The sequence below is a fragment of the Macaca nemestrina genome, chromosome 1 (genome assembly GCF_043159975.1).
Source record: "Macaca nemestrina isolate mMacNem1 chromosome 1, mMacNem.hap1, whole genome shotgun sequence".
Classification (NCBI taxonomy): Eukaryota; Metazoa; Chordata; class Mammalia; order Primates; family Cercopithecidae; genus Macaca; species Macaca nemestrina.
In genome coordinates, this window is record NC_092125.1 from 68,586,611 (window position 1) to 68,608,879 (window position 22,269).

General features: G+C 39.4%; 1 protein-coding gene across 10 annotated transcripts in view; it reads left to right on the top strand.

Moving 5' to 3' along the window:
- The window catches only part of LOC105484918 (hedgehog acyltransferase), a 348,464-nt gene that overhangs the window by 91,093 nt on the left and 235,102 nt on the right, over positions 1 to 22,269 (top strand). For all 10 annotated transcript variants that reach the window (XM_011747037.3, XM_011747042.3, XM_011747032.3 and 7 more), the window contains one exon: positions 3,378 to 3,549. In XM_011747037.3, coding sequence (XP_011745339.1) covers positions 3,378 to 3,549 — 172 coding nt within the window. The remainder of the gene's footprint in view (positions 1 to 3,377; positions 3,550 to 22,269) is intronic.

A 22,269-nucleotide genomic window follows, 5' to 3' on the forward strand; every position in this document is an offset into this window, starting at 1 on the left:
TTGAGACCAGCCTGGCCAGTGTGGAGAAACCCTGTCTCTACTACAAATACAAAAAATAGCCAGGTGTGGTGGTGGTACGTGCCTGTAATCCCAGCTACTTGGGAGGCTAAGGCACAGGAATCGCTTGAACCTGGGAGGCAGAGGTTGGGGTGAGCTGAGATTGTGCCACTGCACTCCAGCCTGGGTGACAGAGTGAAGCTGTGTCTTAAAAAAAAAAAAATTAATTGTCAAAAAATAACTAAACTCTCACCATCCAAAGATGACCACTGTTGACATTTGGTGTATATCTTTCCTGCCTTGGATTATTTTATGCACATTGAATAAAAGTAGTTTTCATGACTATATAATATTGAGGTACACACATGCACTTAACCAACACCCTAGTGTTGGACATTTGGGTTATTTCCTTTTAACTTCTTGTTTATTAACACAAACGTGAATGATCTGGCAGGTCGATGTTTCCACACTGAGGATTTAGTGATTGACTGGCTTGTAACAGATCTGCTGCCATAGACTTTGTAGGGTCTCTCAGAGCATGCATGCTTGGGGTAAGGATTCAAGTGAAAACCATCCTCAGTTTATGCCCAGAAAGGGGTCTGCCTGGGGTCACTAGTGCATCTTTAATTGCAGTTAGGTCTGATCAATACAAGTCTGCAAATACCCAAGGATACCCAGTCTTCCTTCTTGGAGAACTCAAGTTCTGCTTCCTGTCAATACTAACCAGATGGATTCTCCAAAGCAGTTACTGTTGTTTCTTAACAATGCAGATTGGTATGACTGCATAAAATGTCTTCCTGAAGTGAACTGAGGGAAACAAAAGGCAAAAGGGAAATTCCTGTTAGTTTTGCCAATTTTTTCCTTTTTTTTTTTTTTCTGAGACAGAGTCTCTCTCTGTCACCTAGGGTGGAGTGCAGTGGTATAGTCTAGGCTCATTGCAATCTCTGCCTCCCGGGTTAAAATGATTCTCCTGCCTCAGCCTCTTGGATAGCTGGGATTACAGGTGTGTGCCACCACATTCAGCTAATTTTTGTATTTTTAATAGAGATGGGGTTTCACCATGTCAGCCAGGCTGGTCTCGAACTCCTGACCTCAGGTGATCCACCTGCCTCCGCCTCCCAAAGTACTGGGATTATAGATGTGAGCCACCACCATACCCAGCCTAATTTACATTTTAAAAGTTAAACCAACAAGCTTTCCTGGGCATAGTTAACCAAGCAGATGGCAAAAGGGAGAAAGCTGTTTGTGCAGAAGATTGTAATGCCAATGAGCCGACCAAAATTTCTTAGCCTGGCTTCTTGTTGCGGGAGGACAGTTTGAGAGACTGGAAGTTTCTAACACTGGAAGTGTTAGAAAATGGAATAAAAATAAATCCCCTGCTGTGTAACTCTCTCTTCCCCACTGGGGGCAGTGCCTGCCACTCTCCTGGCTGCAGTGGGACCCACTGCATCCTGATGGTAGAGGAGAGAGAAGCTAAGGAGCTACCTCACGGAATGGGCCTTTGTGTCATGAGCCCTGGTAGTCAAATGCTAAAGCAAGCTCATTTCCTCCACCGGCTAATGTGTGCAGATGCAGCTTCGACATTTAACATTAGTCTGTCCTCTACATTTCAAGGGAGCTTTCAGTCTAATAAAATCTTGTCATTGTGAGATCCAGAAAACTTACTGCTCTCTCTAGTTTTTCTGTATTTATATTTGTTTAGTGGTATAAGGCTGAATGAAATGGAATTCACTTCACATTTTCCAGCATGTTTATGAATTCTAGAATCTATGTGTTTTAAGTTATTATGCATCTCTAAACAACAGGCAGTGAGGTGAGACCACAGAACCAGGCTTTAAAATTTTTCGTCTGTGTTGTCCACATGTATTGAGTATGCCCTCAGTAGCTTCTATTTGTATCTGTGACATTCCTCTCTTGCCTTTGGTGTTTGGCTCTGAGCTGTCTCCTAATGCTGCCCTGTAGCTGGTTGTCTGGGACATCACATGGGAAGGATGGGAAGACATACATGGAAATGGTTAATGATAGATACTAACTACCAAGTATCCAGGGCTTCTTGTATGCCAGTCACTGTACTTAGTACTTCACATACTTCATCATATTTAATCATCACAACAATGTTTTTTACTTTATGTTTGAGGAAGCCCAGACTCTGAAAGGTTAAGTAATTTGCTCAGGATCACACGGCTGCGTAGTTTGTGGTAGAATTTGATCTTGATCCTCTGACTCTAAAGTCCATTTTTTAAAGAAGAAAATTCCTTTTCTAATAACATCAAAAAGAACAAAATATTCAGGAATAACTTTAATCAAAGAGGTATAAGACTTGTACACTGGACACTACACACATTGCTGAAAGAAATTTAAAGAAGACCTGATAAATGGAAAAACAGCCCGAGTTTATGGAGTGAAAGACTCAATATTGTTTTGATGACAAAACTACCCAAAGTGATTTATTTTACTTTTTCTTTGTTTTGTTTTTTAGACGGAGTCTCGCTATGTCGCCCAGGCTAGAGTGCAGTGGTGTGATCTTGGCTCACTGCAACCTCTGTCTCCCGGGTTCAAGCAATTCTCCTGCCTCAGCCTCCTGAGTAGCTGGGATTACAGGCATGTGTCACACCACGCCTGGCTAATTTTTGTATTTTTAGTAGAGATGGGGTTTCACCATATTGGCCAGGCTGGTCTCGAACTCCTGACCTCAGGTGATCTGCCCACGTGGGCCTCCCAAAATCCTGGGATTACAGGTGTGAGCCACCGTGACCCACCTTATTGTATGTTTTCTAAAGTCTGTATTCTTAACTGTTATGCTCTGCTGCCTACTAGGCAAGAGACTTGTTCCACATATTGTCTGCCATGTTTCGAAAACAACTTAGGGTGAAATGACACTCCCACACATCATTTTCCCTTGCTCTCAGCCCCTGTCTTTTTCTCTGTCTCTTCTACCAGTCCTGTGTCTCTTTTTGAGTGGGCCCTGCTTTTACCAGCCTCAGACATGAGTAGGTGATGGAAGAATTCAGGCAGGGTGGCGCCTGTAGCCTAAAGAAACTCCAAATTCCCAGTGGGGAAAATACACCGTGTGCTGCCCTTCCACTTGGGTTTTCCCAGGGCTGATGCTGGAGTGGAGGGATCAGTGCAGAACGTGGCTTTGGTTCTTGGCACTAGGCTAGCTTGTTGACCCCCATCCCCCATTCTTATTTTGAGACAGTGTTCAAGCTCAGATATGATTCTTCCACCCAAGAATGTTGAGTGTTCCCAAGACAAGCCAAACCAACCCTCTGTCAGCCGGCATAGCAATAATGTTTGTGGGAAGTTTATGAAAAATCTTATCGAGGGGACTGTTTTAGAAATCAATCACCATCTAATGACCTCTTTTGTTTCCACTTTAGATGCAGCAGCAGGAGCATGAATCCCTGAAGGGCAACCTGTGTGTCCTGGCCCTGGGGCTGGGCCGCCTTCTTTGCTGGTGGTGGCTGGCCGAGCTGATGGCTCACCTGATGTACATGCATGCCATCTACAGCAGCATCCCCCTCCTGGAGGCTGTCTCTGGTTGGACGTTAGGTAATTGTGGGAATCACTAACAGTGGGATGAGCCCCAGTAGTCAGTTAGCATCAGAGTGGAGCTGGAGTGGGGGTGAGGAGGGGTGCAGCTGCCTAGAGCAAACCCTCTTTATTATTATTTTTTAACCTACTCCTCTTGTGGCCAAGATTATGCACGTGAGAAGTGGTTGATGTGGTTGACATGATTGACGGAAGTGAGAGCTGTGCTTATAATCTGGGAACCAAGAATGGTGGCATTCTCCTCTGTAATGGGATCCTACTGAGCTTAGCTGGGTCCACATCTTCACAGATAGCTAGCATTGCGTTTAGCAGTAGACAGCAGGAGTTGCTGGGGGCAGCTTTGAGTTCATTCTAAGAGGGAATGCTCCAAGATTGAGTTGTTCCACAGTCTTCCTTGTTCTTTGTGCATAGGGTATAAAAGAACACGAGGCTGGTTGTGGTGGCTCATGCCTGTAATCCAAGCACTTTGGGAGGCTGAAGCGGGCAGATCACTTGAGGTCAGGAGTTTGAGACCAGCCTGGCCAAGATGGTGAAATCATGTCTCTACTAAAAGTACAAAAATTAGCCAGGTGTGGTGAGAGACACCTGTAATCCCAGCTACTCGAGAAACTGAGGCAGGAGAATCACTTGAATCTGGGAGGCGGAGTTTGCAGTAAGCCAAGGTCATGCCACCACACTCCAGCCTGGGTGACAAAGCATGACTCTGTCTCAAAAAAGAATGAGTTTGAGGATCACACAGTTGTAGGTTTGAGTTTCAGCTTCACCAATGACTGATGGGTAACCTTGGCAGTTTACTTAACCTCTGAGCTCCAGCACCCTCATCTGTAAAACAGGGAGACTTAACTTTGTGGAATAATAGGAGGATATTAGAAAGTGCCGCACATTGAGGGTATACCTTGTAAAGTGTCTGGGGGATAGAATAAAGGGTGTGTGTGTATTTCCCTCTGTAGATCCCCTTTTCTTATCTACCCTTTCCTGTGTGTCTGCCAGGGAGGTGGCATGGAAGTCTTATTTCCTCCGCAGGGCTAGTCTCCTGTATAGGATTTGTCTGTGGAGAAACCACTCTTCTTTATTCCTCTGGCCAAAACAGCAGAGCCCATGCCCGTTTCTGAATAAAATCTCTTCACTTCCTTGTTCTCTCTTTTTTTGAGGACTCCCGCAGTGACTGACTTCTGCCTGTACTCTGACCTCCAGCCTGTAGCTCCAATAACTGTGTGATCCTCAGGCAGATTAAGCTGTTTCCTGCTGAGGGCAAGAGTACAAGCCCGACTCCCTCCTTATCTGTTTAACATTTCATAGATCTTCCTAAACAAATCTTGATTGTTCTTGGTATCACACGTACTTAATCAGGATGTTTCCAAGGAAGAAACCTTTAAGATGGAAAAAATGCTAAGCTATTTTAATGATAGTCTCTTTCTTCAAAACAAAATTTTTTATAGTTTGGGGTTGCTTAATATTGTAAGGTTTTAATGATACAATTAGACAAACAGAATATGATTAAATGATAGCTTATACTAAGTCAGATCCCAGTTGTACGGGATACAAACTAAGGGACTGTTTCAGCGTGAGGGTTTTTAAACTACAAGTAATGGAAGACACAATTCAAAATGGCGCTTAAACAATAAGGAAAAGTTATTCCATATAACAATGATACCTAAGTTCAGCACTAGGGGTAGTAAATTATGTGACTCTGATGGCACCAACACACCTTTTGTATGTCTACCATTCAGCTTAAACTAACCAGAATCTTAGAAGCCCTTGTGCTCCTAATCCCATCAGCCTCTGTCACCCTTTCTGAAAAGGTAACCTGAATATTGTATTTATCCTTTTCTTTTTTTTCGTCGTACTTTTACCACAGTTAAAATTGCATATGTTAACACCTCTTCATATGAATAGATTCATACTTGGTATGTATGTTCTATGACTTGATTTTCTTGTTTAACATGTTTTTGAGAAATATTCATGTTAACATGTAACTAGGTACCACTTATTTTCACTGCTGTATAGCATTCCAGTGTATCCATATACAAGAAGTTATTTGTCCATTCTACATATAGAAGGACATTTGAGTTTTTTAACAGGGTTTTGCTGTTCCATATAATGCCATTTCTGTGTCTCTTGGAGCTCACGTGTAAGGGTTTCCCTGTAGGGCTATAACTTTCAATCTCTTTGGCACATTACCCACAGTAAGAAATACATTTTGTATTACAGGTGTGTGCATGAGTATATGCATGTCTGTGTCTGTGTGTAAACTCTCACAAAGTCATACTTTACCTTGAACCACCTGCAATGTATACTGGCTGATATTTTCTGTTCCATATTATTCTATTTTAAAATATTCTATTTTAAAATCCCTGAATTGGATGAGTCACTATCCAGAGTTTGTCAAACATTGCTCGAATATATGTATGTCTATATATCTATATCTAGAAATAAGTATCATGGGTAGTATATATGTTCAGATTTATAACATAAATTATTTTTTAAATTGGCTAAACCAATTTATGCTCTTCTTGGCAGTGTATGAGGGTTTCCCTTGCTTGAAATTCTCACCAACACTTGATACTACTCAAAGCAATTTATAGATTTAATACAATCCCTATCAGTGACATTCTTCACAGAAAAAAAAAAAAACAAACTAAAATTTGTGTGGAACCAGAAAAGAACCGGAATAGCCAAAGCAATTCTGAGCAAAAAAAAAAAAAACAAAGCTGGAGTCAGAACACTGCCACACCTCAAAATATACTACAAAGCTGTAGTAACCAAAACATCATGGTACTGGCATAAAAACAGGCATGTAGATCAATATAAAAGAATAGAGAACCTGGAAATTAATTCACATATCTTTTAATTTTGAAAATCTGGTGGTTGTGAATTTTATCTCATGGTTTTAATTTGCCTTTCCTTGGTTACTAATAAATTTGAGCATCTTTTCATAGGCTTAAAGGATTTTATTATATTATTTCTTATTTATTTTTGAGATAGTCCCACTCTGTCACCTAGGCTGGAGTATGGGTGATCTCAACTCACTGCAACTTCCACCTCTTGAGTTGAAGCAATTCTTATACCTCAGCCTTCCAAGTAGCTGAGATTACAGGCGTGCACCACCATACTCAGCTAATTTTTGTATTTTTAGTACAGACAGGGTTTCACCATGTTGGCCAGGCTGGTCTTGATCTCCTGACCTCAAGTGATCCACCCACCTCAGCCTCCCAAATTCCTAAGCTTACATCTATGAGCCCCTGTGCCTGGCCTGGTATATCATTTCTAATGAATAACTGTTGATAACTTTTGCCCATTTTTCTAATGGGATTTCTGTCTTTTTCTTATGGATTCATAAAATTTATTCTATATTATTTGAAAAAAGTCATATGTGTAGTTGCAAATATTGACATCTTTTGGTTTGTGGTTTGACTTCTAATGTTTGTATGTTGTCTTTTGATGAACAGGCTTTATTTTAATGCAGTTGCATTTAGACATTTTTATTTATCATTTTTACTTTTTTGGGTCTTTCAAAAATAATTATTTCAAAAATATAAATAAAAATAATTAGGTAATTCTCTATTTTCTTCTAAAACTTTTAAAGTTAAAAAAATCTTTGGTTATTATGGACATTTGCATCATAGACTGATAAAATATAAACCATCCAAAATATTTTTTTTTAAATTGACAAATAATAACTGTACATACTCATGGGGTACATGGTGATGTTTTGGTACATACAATGTATGGTGATCAGATCAGGGTAATTAGCATATCCATCATCACAAGCATTTATCATTTCTTTGTGTTGGGAACATTCAGTATTTTCCTTCTAGCTATTTGAAACTGTGTAATATATAATTAACGCTAGTCATCCTACAGTGCTATAGAACACTACAACTTATTCCTTCTACCTACTGTAGTTTTGTATCTTTTAACAAATCTCTCCCTATCCCTCCCTTTCCAGCTTCTAGTATTTTCTCTTTGGTTTTTTTCACTTCTGTATGAACATTTATTAGCTTCCACCTATGAGTGAGAACATGTGGCGTTAACTTTTTGTTTCTAGCTTATTTCACTTAACAGAATGTCCCCCAGTTCCATCTTTGTTGCCTCAAATGATAAAATTTCATTCTTTTTTATGGTGGCATGGTATTCCATGGTGTAAAAATACCACATTTTCTGTTTTTTTTTTTTTTTTTGAGACAGAGTCTCGTCCCGTCGCCCAGGCTGGAGTGCAGTGGTGTGACCTTGGCTTATTGCAACCTCCGTCTCTTGGTTTCAAGTGATTCTCTTGCCTCAGCCTCCTCAGTAGCTAGAATTACAGGTGCCTGCCACCACACCTGGTTAATTTTTATATTTTTGGTAGAGATGGGGTTTCACCACATTGGCCTGGTATTACATTTTGAGGGTGAGAGGTGGGGGTCTGGTTCAATTCTTCTGCATTTGGGTATCCAGTTTTCTCAGTACCATTTGTTGAACAGACTGTCCTTTCCTTAATGAGTGTTTTTGGCAGCTTTGTCAAAAATCAGTTGGCTTAGATAGTGGATTAATTTCTGGGTTCTCTATTCTTTTATATTGATCTATGTGCCTGTTTCTATGCAAGTACCATGTTGTTTTGGTTACTACAGTTTTGTAGTATATTTTGAGGTCTGGCAGTGTTCTGACTCCAGCTTTGTTCTTTTTGCTCAGAATTGCTTTGGCTACTCAGGATCTTTTGTGGTTCCACACTAATTTTAGAGGTTTTTTTTTTTCTATTTTTGTGAAGAATGTTACTGGTATTTTGATAGGAATTGTATTAAATCTATAAATTGCTTTGAGTAGTATTGTCATTTTAACAATATTCTTTCAATCCATGAGCATGGGATGTTTTTCCATTTGTTTGTATCCTCTTCAATGTTTGTATTTCTTTCATCAGTGTTTTGCAGTTTTCCTTGTGAAGGTTTTCACTGCCTTAGTTAAATTTACTCCTAGTTATTTTACTTTTTTGTAGCTATTGGAAGTGGAATTGCCTTCTTGATTTCTTTAGTTCACTGTTTGTGTATAGAAATGATACTGATTTTTGTCTAATTGTACCCTGCAGCTTTACTGAATTTGTTTATCAATTCAAATAGTTTTTTTGGTAGAGTCTTTAGGTTTTTCTTTCTTTCTTTCTTTCTTTTTAACTCTAAGTTCAGGGGTACATGTGCAGGTTTATTACATAGGAAATTTGTGCCATGGTTTATTTTTTTTTTGGTACAGATATTTCATCACCCAGCTATTAAGCTGAGTACCCATTAGTTATTTTTCCTGATCTTCTCCCTCCTCCCACCGTCCACCCCATGATAGGCCCCAGTGCATGTTGTTCTCTTCTATGCCTCCAGCTCCAACCATGTCCCTGCAAAGGACATTATATTGTTCTATTTTATGGCTGCATAGTATTCCATGGTGTATATGTACCACATTTTCTTTATCCAGGCTGGGCATTGTTGATGGGCATTTAGGTTGATTCCATGTTTTTGCTATTGTGAATAGTGTTGCAATGAACATACACATGAGTGCGTCTTTATAATAACACTATTTATATTCCTCTCAGTATATACCCAGTAATGGGATTGCTGGGTCAAATGGTATTTCTGTCTTTAGGTCTTTCAGGAATTGCCACACTGTCTTCTATAATGGTTGAACTAATTTACACTCTTACCAACAGTGTATAAGTGTCCCTGTTTCTCCACAATCTGGCCAGCATCTGTTATTTTTGGACTTTTTAGTAACAGCCATTCTGACTGGCATGAGATGGGATCTCATCGTGGTTTTGATTTGCATTTCTCTAATGATCAGTGATGCTGAGCTTTTTTTTCACATGATTGTTGGCCACATGTATGTCTTCTTTTGAAAAGACTTTATGTCCTTTGCCTATTACTTAATGAAATTGTTTATTTTTTTCTTGTAAATTTGCTTAAGTTCTTTGAGATGCTAGATATTAGACCTTTGTCAGATGCCTAGTGTGCAAAAATTTTCTCCCATTTTGTAGATTGTCTGTTTACTCTGTTGATAGTTTGTTTTGCTGTGCAGAAGCTCTTTAATTAGATCCCATTTGTCAATTTTGCTTTTGTTGCAATTGCTTTTGGCATCTTCGTCATGAAGTCTTTGCCCATGCTTGTGTCCCAAATGGTATTGCCTAGATTGTCTTCCAGGGTTTTTATAGTTTTGGGTTTTACATTTCTGTCTTTAATCTATCTTGGGTTAATTTTTGTATGTGCTATAAGGAAGGGGTCCAGTTTTAGTCTTCTGCATATGGCTAGCCAGTTATCCCAGCACCATTTATTGAATAGGGAATTATTTCCCCATTGCTTGTTTTCGCCAGGTTTGTTGAAGTTCATATAGTTGTATGTGTGTGGCCTTATTTCTGGATTCTCTGTTCTGTTTCATCAGTCTATGTGTTGGTTTTTGTATCAGTATCATGCTGTTTTGGTTACTATAGCCCTTTAGTGTAGTTTGAAGTTAAGTAGCATGATGCCTCCAGCTTTGTGTTCTGTTTGCTTAAGATTGCCTTGGATATATGGGCTCTTCTTTGGTTCCATATGAATTTTAAAATAGTTTTTTCTAGCTTGGTGAAGAATGTCAATGGTAGTTTAATAAGAATAGCATTGAATCTGTAAATTGCTTTGAGCAGTATGGCCATTTTCACAATATTGATTCTTCCCATCCATGAACATGGAATGTTTTCCCATTTGTTTTGTATCATCTCTGGTTTCTTTGAGCGGTGGGTTGTAGTTATCCTTGTAGCTATCTTTCACTTCCCTAGTTAGCTGCATTGCTAGGTATTTTATTATTTTTGTGGCAGTTGTAAATGGTAGTTTGTTGCTGATTTGGCTCTCAGCTTGACTGTTGTTGGTGTATACGTATGCTAGTGATTTTTGCACATTGATTCTGTATCCTGCGGCTCTGCTGAAGTTATCAGCTTATGAAGCTTTTGGGCTGAGATGATGGCGTTTTCTCAACATGGATCATGTCATCTACAAACGGGTAGTTTTACTTCCTTTAATACCTAGTTTATTGAGAGTGTTTAACCATGAATGGATGTTGTATTTTATTGAAAGCTTTTTCTGCATCTATCGAGATAATCATGTGGTTTTTTTCTTTAGTTCTGTTTTTGTAATAAATTACATTTATTGATTTACATATGTTGAGTCAACCTTGTGTCCCAGGGATAAAGCCTACTTGATTGTGGTGGATAAGCTTTTTAGTGCAGTGGTGGATTCTGTTTGCCAGTGTTTTGTTGAGGATTTTTGCATTGATGTTTGCAAGGACATTGGCCTGAAGTTTTCTTTTTTTGTATCTCTGCCAGGTTTTGGTATCAGGATGATGCTGGCCTCATAGAATGAGTTAGGTAGGAATCTCTCCTCCTCAATTTTTTGGAATAGTTTCAGTAGGAATAGTACCAGCTCCTTTTTGTACATCTGGTAGAATTTAGCTGTGAAGCCATCTGGTCCTGGGCTTTTTTGGTTGGTAAGCTATTTATTACTGCTTCAATTTCAGAGCTTCTTACTGGTCTGTTCAGGAATTCAGTTCTTTTCCTGGTTCTGTCTTGGGAGGGTGTATGTGTCCTGGAAATGATAACTTTCTTCTAGATTTTCTAGTTTGACATGTTCATAATATTCTCTGATGGTTGTTTGTATTTCTGTGGGGTCAGTGGTAATATCCCCCTTGTTTCTTATTGTGTTTATTTGAATCTTCTCTCTTTTCTTTATTAGTCTAGCTAGTGGTCTATTTATTAATTTTTTTAAAAAAACCAATTCCTGGATTCGCTGACCTTTCAAGTCTCTAATCCCTTTAGTGCAGCTCTGATTTTGGTTATTTCTCGTCTTCTGCTAGCTTTGGGTTTGGTTTGTTCTTGGTTCTTTAGTTCTTTTAGTTTTGATGTTAGGTTATTAACTTGAGATCTTTCTAACTTTTTGTTGTAGTCATTTAGTGCTATAACTTTCCCTCTTAACGTTGCCTTAGCTGTGTCCCAGAGACTCTGGTATGTTGTATTTTTATTCTGGTTGGTTTGAAAGAACTTGCTCATTTTGCCTTAATTTCATCATTTGCCCAAAAGTAATTCAGAAGCAGGTCATTCAATTTCCATGTAATTATATGATTTTGTAGTGCCAGCTACTCAGGCTGAGATGGGAGAATCACTTGAGCCCAGGAGGTCAAGGCTGCGGTGAGCTATGATCGCACCACTGCACTCCAGCAGCCTGGGCAACAGAGTGAGACTCTGTCCTCCACTCCGCGCCCCCCGCCAAAAGAAAAACCTTCATAGATTAAAGTGATTAATTATTTTTAGCTACAATACCTATCATATCACCTATGAAATCATAGGTGATATGGCATACTTAAACTTTCCCCAATTCTTATGAGAAATTTTAAATATCTAGAATGTTTGAAGGAATTATGTAACAAACACAATGGATCCACCGTGTAGATCCAATAATTGTTAATTTTTGCCCCCAAGTAACATTCTCCTACCTAACTACAATTACATATCACGCTTGAAAATAGTACTTTTCTAATACCTAATATCTAGTCTATCTTCACATTTTCCTAGTTGTCTCCAAATATATTTTAAAGTTATTTTTGTCAACCCAGAATCAGCCAAATGCATCATTTGGTTTCATGTCTATTAGTCTACTTCAATCTAGAATAGTTCAACCATGTTTTAAAATGATAAGACTTTTTGAGGAGTCCAGACCTATTGTCTTTTAAAATGTCCCACACGCTGGATTTGATTTTTTTAAATTGCGTTACTCTTAAATTTGTTCTTCTATCCTGTCTGTTTCTGTAAATTGAAACTTAGATCTAGATCCTCTAGAGTCTTGATTTAATAAAACAATTTTTTTGCAAAAATAACTTAATATAGAATGCCCTGTGTTTCGTGTTGTATCTGTGGGGTGCATATAATGTCAGGTGGCCCCCTCTGTTTGCATCACAAAGTTAAATCACCTGCATATGGTGGTGGCGCCCCATCTCTCTCTTCTGAAGGTACATTTATCCCTTTGCAATTAGCAAGCAATATGTGGGATGTTAATTCAGTGCTATCTGAGTATCTTGTTCCCCAAAAACCTGGAAAATAGTGTTAGTGAATAGTTTTAACATTTTTTGATGAAACTTGCCTGAATCAGTTTTTTGAGTAGGAGTTTGAAATGCTGATTTTCCAAATCTATCATTATACCTGCATTTGATAGCTGGCATTCTTCTGTAAAGAAGACTTTTCCATCATAAACTGGAGCTGACTACAGTTTCTCATAAAAAGCCAGGGCAAATGTGTAATCGTTCCTCTTTAAACTTCATTTTATAGAATAAGGAGTTCAGTGAAATATTCTCCTTCAATAGTAGTGTCAAATAATTTTATATTTTACAATTCAATGTAGTAATTTTCCTTTTGGATGCTAAAATTGTCCCAAATTTGGTCAGGCTGGCTTCTGTGTTCTCTTGACGAGCCTTTATTTGACTCTGAATGTTTCCTTAGTTTCTGGAACTGAAAGATACTCCAGTGCTCATCTTATATTTTCCTTAGCCCTGTATTGGAATCAGCCAAATCTTCAAAGGAGCCTTCGTTCCTTTTAGTTGGGGAATTATATTTGGGAGCCGAGATCCGAGTCTGTCCATTACTACAGAGGTGCTATTGTTTGGAGGCCTGAAAATTTCCAGTGAGTAGACTGGGGAATATGTTTTTACAAAAACATGAGTTTTGTAAAATGTGAGTTCATACTGAGATTTTAAATTCAGATTTAACATTACTATGTGTTTTCTTAGCAACTTTGATTTTATACTTGTGCCTTTTTTCTTTATTAATGAAGATCATAGTTTCTAACTACATGAGCATATTATTTGTGGTGACACTATGAGTAGTTTCAAAATTATAATACTCAACATTTTGACTAAAAATCACTGAATGACATTTAAGAATCATTTCAGTTCTTTTTTTCTCTTAGAGTCGAGGTAGATACTGAGTGCTCTGTATTCAAAAGCCATTTGAAATAATGCTTTTTAATGTGTGTTCATATTACCGATTTGATATTTGGTTAAATTCTTCTAAATTTGAATATGTCTTTTTATCAGTCCTATTTTTTATTTTTATAAGTTCTTTTTGATGCCTTTTTGTATCTGTGAGGTCTTATAGTTTCTTTTCCTTGCATATTCTTTCAAGTTTACTTATGTTTTCAAACATGATAAATATGTTTATCTTATATCCTATAGCTCGTAATTCTACATCTGCAATCTTTGTTAGTCTGATTATCCATTTTACTTCTGTCAGTTCTCACCCATATTTTGGGATGTTTGATTGTGAGCCCATGTTAATTGCTGCTTTGTCCTTGGGAATTCTTTGGTGTCTGTGTTTGAAATACATTCATCCAGAGAATATTTAGGTTTATATCTGCCAGGTGCTTGGAGTTATTACCAACGTGGTGCCACTTACATTTCTGGCTTGGGATTCTGAGGGGACACACCGGCAATGGGAATTTTGGGCTTTGGAAATCTGAATTTGTGTGGGCTCTCACCCTGATCTCCTATGTGTATGGGCTCCCAGGACCGCCGCCTGTCCCCACATGTGGCTTGTGGAAAACAAAGCCTAGGTCCTTGCAGCCTGGCAGGTTTTACCAGGGTAAAGACAAGCACCACCGCTCACCCATTTTTCAGCTCTTACTGTATATGTATATGTTTGGTCTCCAAGGACTTTTCCAAATAGCTCAAGCATATATTTTAAAATGATGCTTTTACATATTTCATTTAACATTTCTTAGGTGTTCTCCATTGGCATGATTTTCAAGATGGGACAGTCTGTTATATTGCCAGAAATGGAAATTCCCCTATACCTCTTTTTAAGAAGGAAGAAATCTCCCAAGAAACATTTCCAGCAGCTTCCCCCTTTATGCACCTTGTAGCTGTAACTGCATCATCTGGGTCATATGCCCATATTATAATCATCCCATGATTAGTTGTAACCAGGAATTTCTTTCAGGTTACTATGGGGAAGAGGTTGGACACTGGAATGAAATTCCCTTTCCAATGGCAAGGACTGGGGGAAGAGAGTTGTTTGAGAGGCAGCCAGTACTTTGTATTAGGGCAAATACTTCTGAATACAAAGTTGCAGTGTAGTGTTTCAAATTGGAAAATTTGAAAAGTAGTATAATAGGCAGCCAAGAAAATAGAAGATTTAAATTTTATAATTGTTTTATTCCACTCTTAAAACAATTAATTTGAGGCTTATGATTTGCAGAGTGACCAAATATCCCATTTTGCAGTCCTATTTTATATCTGTTGTCCTGACATCATTATAATAGTTCCTTTCATTCTCAAAAGTGTCATTGAAAAGTGAGCATCCATGGATTTTGGTATCTGTAGGGGTTCTGGGAACCAATTCCCCAGGGATACAGAGGACAACTATATAGTTAGATGCGACTGGAGCTCAGGAGTGGGATTGACAACGGAGACAGGTACGTGGGAACTGTTGCACACATGTGATAACTGAGGCCACAAGAGTGAAAGAACTTCCTTGAAAAATGTGTAGAATGAGAATAAAGGAGGGCCAAGTATAGAACTTTAGGGAATGCTAAAATTTAAGAGGTGAGCTGAAAAAGAGGAGTCAAAAACGAATGAGAAGGAATTTTAATAAACAAGGGAGGAAGCCAATGGTTTTGTGAAGGTTGCAAGAAGAAAGCTCAATTTATCAGAGGTTGAAAAGAGGCTGAGTAAGAGGGGATTTAAGAGAGTCTTTCTTTTAGCAAACGGGAGGTCATGGTTGACTTTGGTTATGGTTGACATTGTTCATTTTGGGAGACTAAAAACCAAGGTTACAGAATAAATCAAAGGTGAAAAAATAGAGGCAGAAGCCAATATGCTGCTTTGGTTGTGTTAAATGATGATGCCTAGTATGTTCTGTTTCCCTGCCACGTAGTCTCAGATGGCCTTGCTGTCACATAGCCCAGTGGGTCCTGACTGCATCTTTTTTCCTTCTGGTGGACCTGCCATCTCCAGGCCACTCCTCAGGGTCTCCGTCTCTCCAGGCTGCCATGGTTGGAGTATAGCATGGCAAACACCCCCTTTCTTTCCAGCATGTGGGCATCTTCAGCTTCAAGGTTTGGGGGCTAATCCTTCTTGAGATGATGTTCAGAAAGATAAAATAAGCATAAGGGGGTTATAAGGTTTGCAGAAGGCATATGGGCTTTGCGCCCTGGTTGCGGCCTCTGATTTCCTTCTGAACTAATACAGAGCTACAGTAATTTTTTTATTCTATCACTTTTAACCTCTCAATGGTAGGGCTCTTCTTCCATGATGGCCATTTTTTCCCTCCAAAAGTTGTAGTTAAGTGTGAGGCAGCAGCACAGACAGAGTAAAAGATGCCTCTTTGTCTTACATGGAAGAAGACATACAATATATCCTTCATCTCTAAAGATCTCAGGACTGGGTAGCGTTCTACCCTGTCCAGGAATGACCCCCTCCGAACACCCCAAGCTGAGTGAGAGCTGCTTTAGAGAAGTGCCTATACCACTGCCTCTGGGGTCTTTCTCCTGCAGCACTGACAGCACAGGTGCTTAATGAGTACTTCACGTGCAGGTTCAGGTGAAGTAAAATTTCACAGGGACTCTGCCTGGCAAATGACATCAGATTGGTGTTAGTGTGAGCAGCCAGATATCCAGATGAGTGATTGATGCAAGATTTTGCATAAGGCAGCAAAGGGAAATCATACATCTTACGTTATTATTCCAAAAAGGGATCGCTGCAAAGTTAACAGAAATAGAGAATATAAATAGAGGTTGTTTCTCATGGGATTGATGTGGTTAATCAAAGGAGAGAAATTCACATACTCCATGGAAGGTGTTCAACCCTCTCCTGGCGGGGATGGAAAAAAACAGTGGTGGCTGCTTGTCTGTCAGGGCTCCGTTGCTACTCACTGTGATTGAGAGGACATTGGGGGCTCCATGGCAACAGGGCGACATTTGTTTTTCTTTCATTTCCCTTAATCCTCTCCTGGAGATATCAAAGTAAAATTTTCTTCCCATTTATTTTTCTCTCTCTTCAGGGTGATGTTGATGATGATTATTAATTTTAACCTTCTCCTTCAGTTTCTAGTGAGGGTTAGAGCTGCTGTAATCAGCCTCTCAGGTGGAGGCCAGGCTCCAGGAAGATCTGCTCCCTGAGCACTGCCTGGGCAGGGCATTGGGCTGTGGATGTTTTCCACACCAGCGTTGTACTGGTCTACGTGGGGTTACCTCTGCCCCCGCTGCAGCTGGCCCAGCACCTGCATTAGACGTATCTTACTGGAAGGATAGAACTTTAGAGAACACTAATATTTGACAGGTGAATAGAAAAAGAGGGCCATTAATGAATCAGAAGGAATATTAATTAATGAGGAAGGAAACAAGTGTCTCGCGAAGGTTTAAAAAAGAAGGAGGTGCACAATTTATCAGAAGTTGAAGAGAGGCCAAGTAAGAGGGGACTGAAGAGATTCTGTTTCAGTTTTGGCAAATGAGTCGTGGTTGACTATGGTCATGGTTGCCACTGTTCATTTTTTGGGAATATAGGGTTGAAGAATAATCAGATATGAGAAAATAGAAATTGTTTGGGGGAAACTTTCAGTGTTTCTGCTTTCAGCAACTAAAAGCAATCAGAAAGTAGTGGGAAATGTGATCGTGATTATAGCTTTCTGAAGGCCAGTGGGAGGCTGAATTCTTTTAATATGCAGGAATATTCAGGAAGAGGATACTGAGCAGCTCCTATCCATGTCTGCCGAGTTCAAACAAGGTTTAAGTTTAAGCAAGGAAGTGTTATTAGATATAGTCCTCAAGTGGTGTACCACAGACTGAACACCTCGAGGAAGACACACACTATCTCTTATAGAGCTGAAAACATGCGCACGTCTTTCCCTAAGTAACTCTTCAAGTCCAGGCTCTCAGCGGGCTCAAGGGAGTGTCCACATCTCCTGGAATTAGGTCATAATGTTAATATCCTACAACTGTGAGCTCAGTTGTAGAGTTAGCTACCATTGACACACTTCATATTAAATAGAAGGGGAAAGAGATGAGAATGAAGAGAAATGTTAGTCAAAATTTACATGTAAATGCATTATACAGCAAATAAAGTACAGGTAATGGTTTAGAGTGAATTTTTATGTTTTTCATTAAGAAAACTTTTTAACTTTCAAAATTGATATATAATGTACATATTTTGGGGGTACATGTGATAATTTGATACATTCATATAACCAGAGTAATTGGGATCTCTTTTTAAATGCTGGGAACATTTGAATTATTTTCTTGCTGTTTTGAAATGTACAATCAATTAATGTTAACTATAGTTACCCTATTGATCTATTGAACAGCAGGTCTTCTCTCTTCTAAGTGTATATGTGTACCCATTAATCAGCCTCTCTTCATCCTCCCCTTCTGCTTACCCTTCCCAGTCTCTGGTAAACCACCAATCTACTCTGTCTTAACGAGATTCACTTTTATATCTCTGACATGTGAGTGACAACATGCAGTGTTTATCTTTTTGTGCTTTGCTTATTTCACTTAACATAATGACCTCCAGTTCCGTTCATGTTCTACAAATGACAGAATTTCTTTTTTATGGCTGAATAATATTCCACTGTATTTATATTTCAGTTTTTTAACTCCATTCATTAATGGACATTTAGGTTGATTTCATATTTTGGTTATTGTGAATAATGCTGCAATAAACATGGGGAGTACAGATATTGCTTTGACATGTCGATTTCCTTTCTATGGGGTGTATACCCAGTAGTGGAATTGCTGGATCATATGGTGGTTCTATTTTTGTGTTTTGGGGGAGTTTTTATATTGTTTTTCATAGAGGCTGTAGTAATTTACATTTCCACCAACAGTGTATGAGGTTCCCCGTTCTTCACATCTTCAGCAGCATCTTTTTTTTTTTTTTTTTATAAAAGCCATCCTAACTGGGGTGAGACAGTATCTCATTGTGGCTTTGATTTGCATTTCTCTAATGATTAGTTATGTTGTGCACTTTTTCATATGTTTGTTGACCATTTATATGTCATTTTTTGAGAAATGTCTTTTAGGTCTTTTGCCCATTTTTAAATTGGATTCTTTTTTTTTTTGGTATCGAGTTGTTTGAGTTCCTTGTATATTCTGGTTATTAATCTTTTGTCAGATAGATAATCTGTAAGTATTTTCTCCCATTCTGTGGGATGTCACTTTGTTGATTATTTCTTTTGCTGTGCAGAAACTTTTTAGCTTGATGTAATCCATTTGTCTATTTTTTCCTTTTGTTGCCTGTGGTTTTGAGGCCTCGCCTAGAATCTTTGCCCAGACCAGTGTCCTGGAGTATTTTCCCAATGTTTTCTTCTAGCAGTTTCACAGTTTCAGGTCTTGGATGTAAGTCTGTAGTGTGGTTTGAATTAATTTTTGTATGTGGTGAGAGATAGAGGTCTAATTTGGTTCTTCTGCATGTGGTTATCCAGTTTTCCCAGCACCATTTATTGAAGAGAATGCCCTTTGCCTATTTTATGTTCTTGGCACCTTTGCGGAAAATGAGTTCACTGTGTATGCATGGATTTATATCTGGGTTCTCTATTCTATTGCATTGATCTGTACGTCTTTTTAAAAATGCCATTACCATGCTTGATTTGGTATCTATAGCTTTGCAGTATATTTTGAAGTCAGATAGCGTGATACCTTCAGCTTCGTTCTTTTTGCTCAGGGTTGCTTTGGCTATTTGGGGTCTTCTGTAGTTCCATATGAATTTTAGGATTTTTTTTCTATTTCTGTGAAGGATGTCATTGGCATTTTGATGGGGATAGAGCAATTTCTGTGCCTGATCAGGGGGTTTGTGACTTTCCCCTTCATTCTGTGTTCTTTTTTGCCTTCAGTTAGTACTTCTGCTGTTGGGTTTCTTAACTCTGGTGTGATCCAAATTTTGATTCTTCATAGGTCTAAGCCATTGCAAGTCCTGCTGTTGTCTTCCATTAACTAACCAGTAGACATGGCAATACTAGGTGATACCCCACAAAATCCCCTAAGTTTCCTTTATACTCCTCCTGCCTCCATTGTGTAGGAGTAACTCAATTTCCCTTTGACAGTAAAGGTTAAGGCTTCCAGCTTGTACTATAACTCCTCTTTCACTTGTTCTCCTAGTTCCATGAGGAACCCCAAATGGCTGGGTGATAGTAGGTTTTGATTTGATAGAGTCATTGTTTTGTCCCCTGGTGGAAGCACTTCTTTGCTGTGTGGTAAGACCTCTAACCAAGCACATCACAGAGTTGCATGGATGGGAAGAGGATTTCTTAGGAGTAGGTTAAGACGTGCAATAGTGAGAGGTGCCACTCCTTCTTCCCCTCTTTGAATACTGACTCTACATATTTAGGTGATGGGTAAGAGCACCATATGGAGTTTGCTGGCTCAGAGCACATTCTATATCCTGTGGGATAGAATCTCAACGTCACATGATGATGTGTATGGGAACCTTTGACAGACTATTCTGTAAGGCTAACTGCTTTCGAATGATGGGTAAGACTAGTGAATCCCATAGCCCAGCGTCTGACTTCATTTGCTACAAAGTGAGGTCATTAGACAAAAGTGATGTTACGTCTGATAACATGACAGTGACTAAGACAGTCATTACGCCCATGGATGGTGAAACTGGCAGACACGTTGGTGAATTTGGAAAGCAGATTCACAAGGAACAACTCTCTGGCCCCTCCAAAACAGAAGAGGTCTAGTATAATCAGCCTCATACCAGAATATGGAAGGTCATAGGAAACTGGCAAATTAGGGACCCAGCTGTGCTAATAGCCAGGTTAATCTTGGTGAGAGGCTGTCCACATTGTTGATCCTATGCAAAGCTTTCATTACTGCCATTGCGGCTACTTTGGTCATGAGCCCATTGGAATGGCTGTGGAAAGAAGCTGGCTGATGTGCAGGGGCCATGGCACCTTGTTATTTAGACTGCCAGGCCCTTTTGTTGAGTATTTACATGGGTCACAAATATCTCCACTGGGCTTATTTTGAGATGTTCTTTTATATGCCTCTTCACTGATTTAAATGCCTCCTTATTAACGTTTATCCAATTGAATTCCTTCCACAATCCTAACTATCCCAGGAAACTATTGGACACTCCCATGAATCAGTTTTAGATTCTTACAGAAAAATTGACTAATGATATGTACCACTTGAAATTCCACCCAGTGTGAGGCTTTTTCCTTATTTGCTGTCCTTCAGGGCCACCTCACGTGCAAGGTTGCAGCTGTTCATTTCCAGCAGATTCCAGCATATCATGGGGAGCCGTCAGTGAACAGAGCTCAGTTTCCCCTCCTCTACCAAGTCCTCTTTGGGCCTTAGGTGTGGGATGAGAGAAGGATAGCTATATAGCAGGAGTCAGCATATTGGGAGGAAGAGTTCTCTTTTCCTGCAACTTATTTGTGACTTCAGGATTCTCCTTGTGTGTGTGTGTATGTGTGTACACACACGTGTATGTATCCATTGATAATGGAATGCTTCCTGATATTGTGGCTAGGTGAATCAGATAACTCTAGTTGATAATGGATCACTCAGGTAATATGGTTCTCTGGTGTCCTGTGGTCAGGGATAGCTCACCTGGTGAATGAGTTAGAATGGCATGCACAGTTATGTATATATCACTTCCAAATTCCGAAGAGGTCTGCCAAAGCTGTGCCTCTTTCTTTTTTTTTTTTTTTTTTTTTTTTTTTTTTTTTTTTTGAGACGGAGTCTCGCTGTGTCGCCCAGGCTGGAGTGCAGTGGCCGGATCTCAGCTCACTGCAAGCTCTGCCTCCTGGGTTTTTACGCCATTCTCCTGCCTCAGCCTCCCGAGTAGCCGGGACTACAGGCGCCCGCCACCTCGCCCGGCTAGTTTTTTGTATTTTTTAGTAGAGACGGGGTTTCACCGTGTTAGCCAGGATGGTCTCGAACTCCTGACCTCGTGATCCGCCCGTCTCGGCCTCCCAAAGTGCTGAGATTACAGGCTTGAGCCACCGCGCCCGGCCAGCTGTGCCTCTTTCTTATGGATGAGTGGCATAAGGTAGACCAACTTGCCCTTTACTTGTATCTTGAACTTCCAGAAACTGCTCTGAAGTGATATACCCATATATATATATGTTTATTTCTGATATGCTCATACTTACTAAGGCATCTGGTATGCCTGCCACTCTTAATTTTGTAGGTCCTATTGGCATGCTCTATTAATGATTTTTCTTATGGTTATTTGGCTCTCTAGTTTAGAATCTTTAGATCTGTGAACTGACTCAGGTCTGGAAATTGGATAAATGATCATGGTGGCTTAAGTTAAGCCTTGTTCACTAAGACTAGATTATTTGCCAGTTATATAATGACAATAAAAATAACAGTAGTGGAAATGATAGCTAACATATATTGAGCACTTAATCTGTGCCAAACACTGCTTTAAAAGCTTTGTATTATATTAGCCTGTGTAATTCTCATGGCAGCCCTATGAGCAGGTAGAATCTTATTGCTATATTACAGTGAGGAAATGGAGACACAGAGAGGTTCAACTTGAATATTTGTCTGTTTAAGGTCTATGGACCTCATGATCAGTTGCCCTTCTCCAAAAATCCCAGTGAATCAGAGCATCTGACCGCCAGGAAGGCCATGTGGCTTACTGTGGTCATCATGCACACGTCACCTTGGGGTTAAGTGGCATTTAGTCTATTACTTAAGGGGTTTGGTGTCCGCATTGAAATGAAGAATCTCGTTGTCTCCTAAC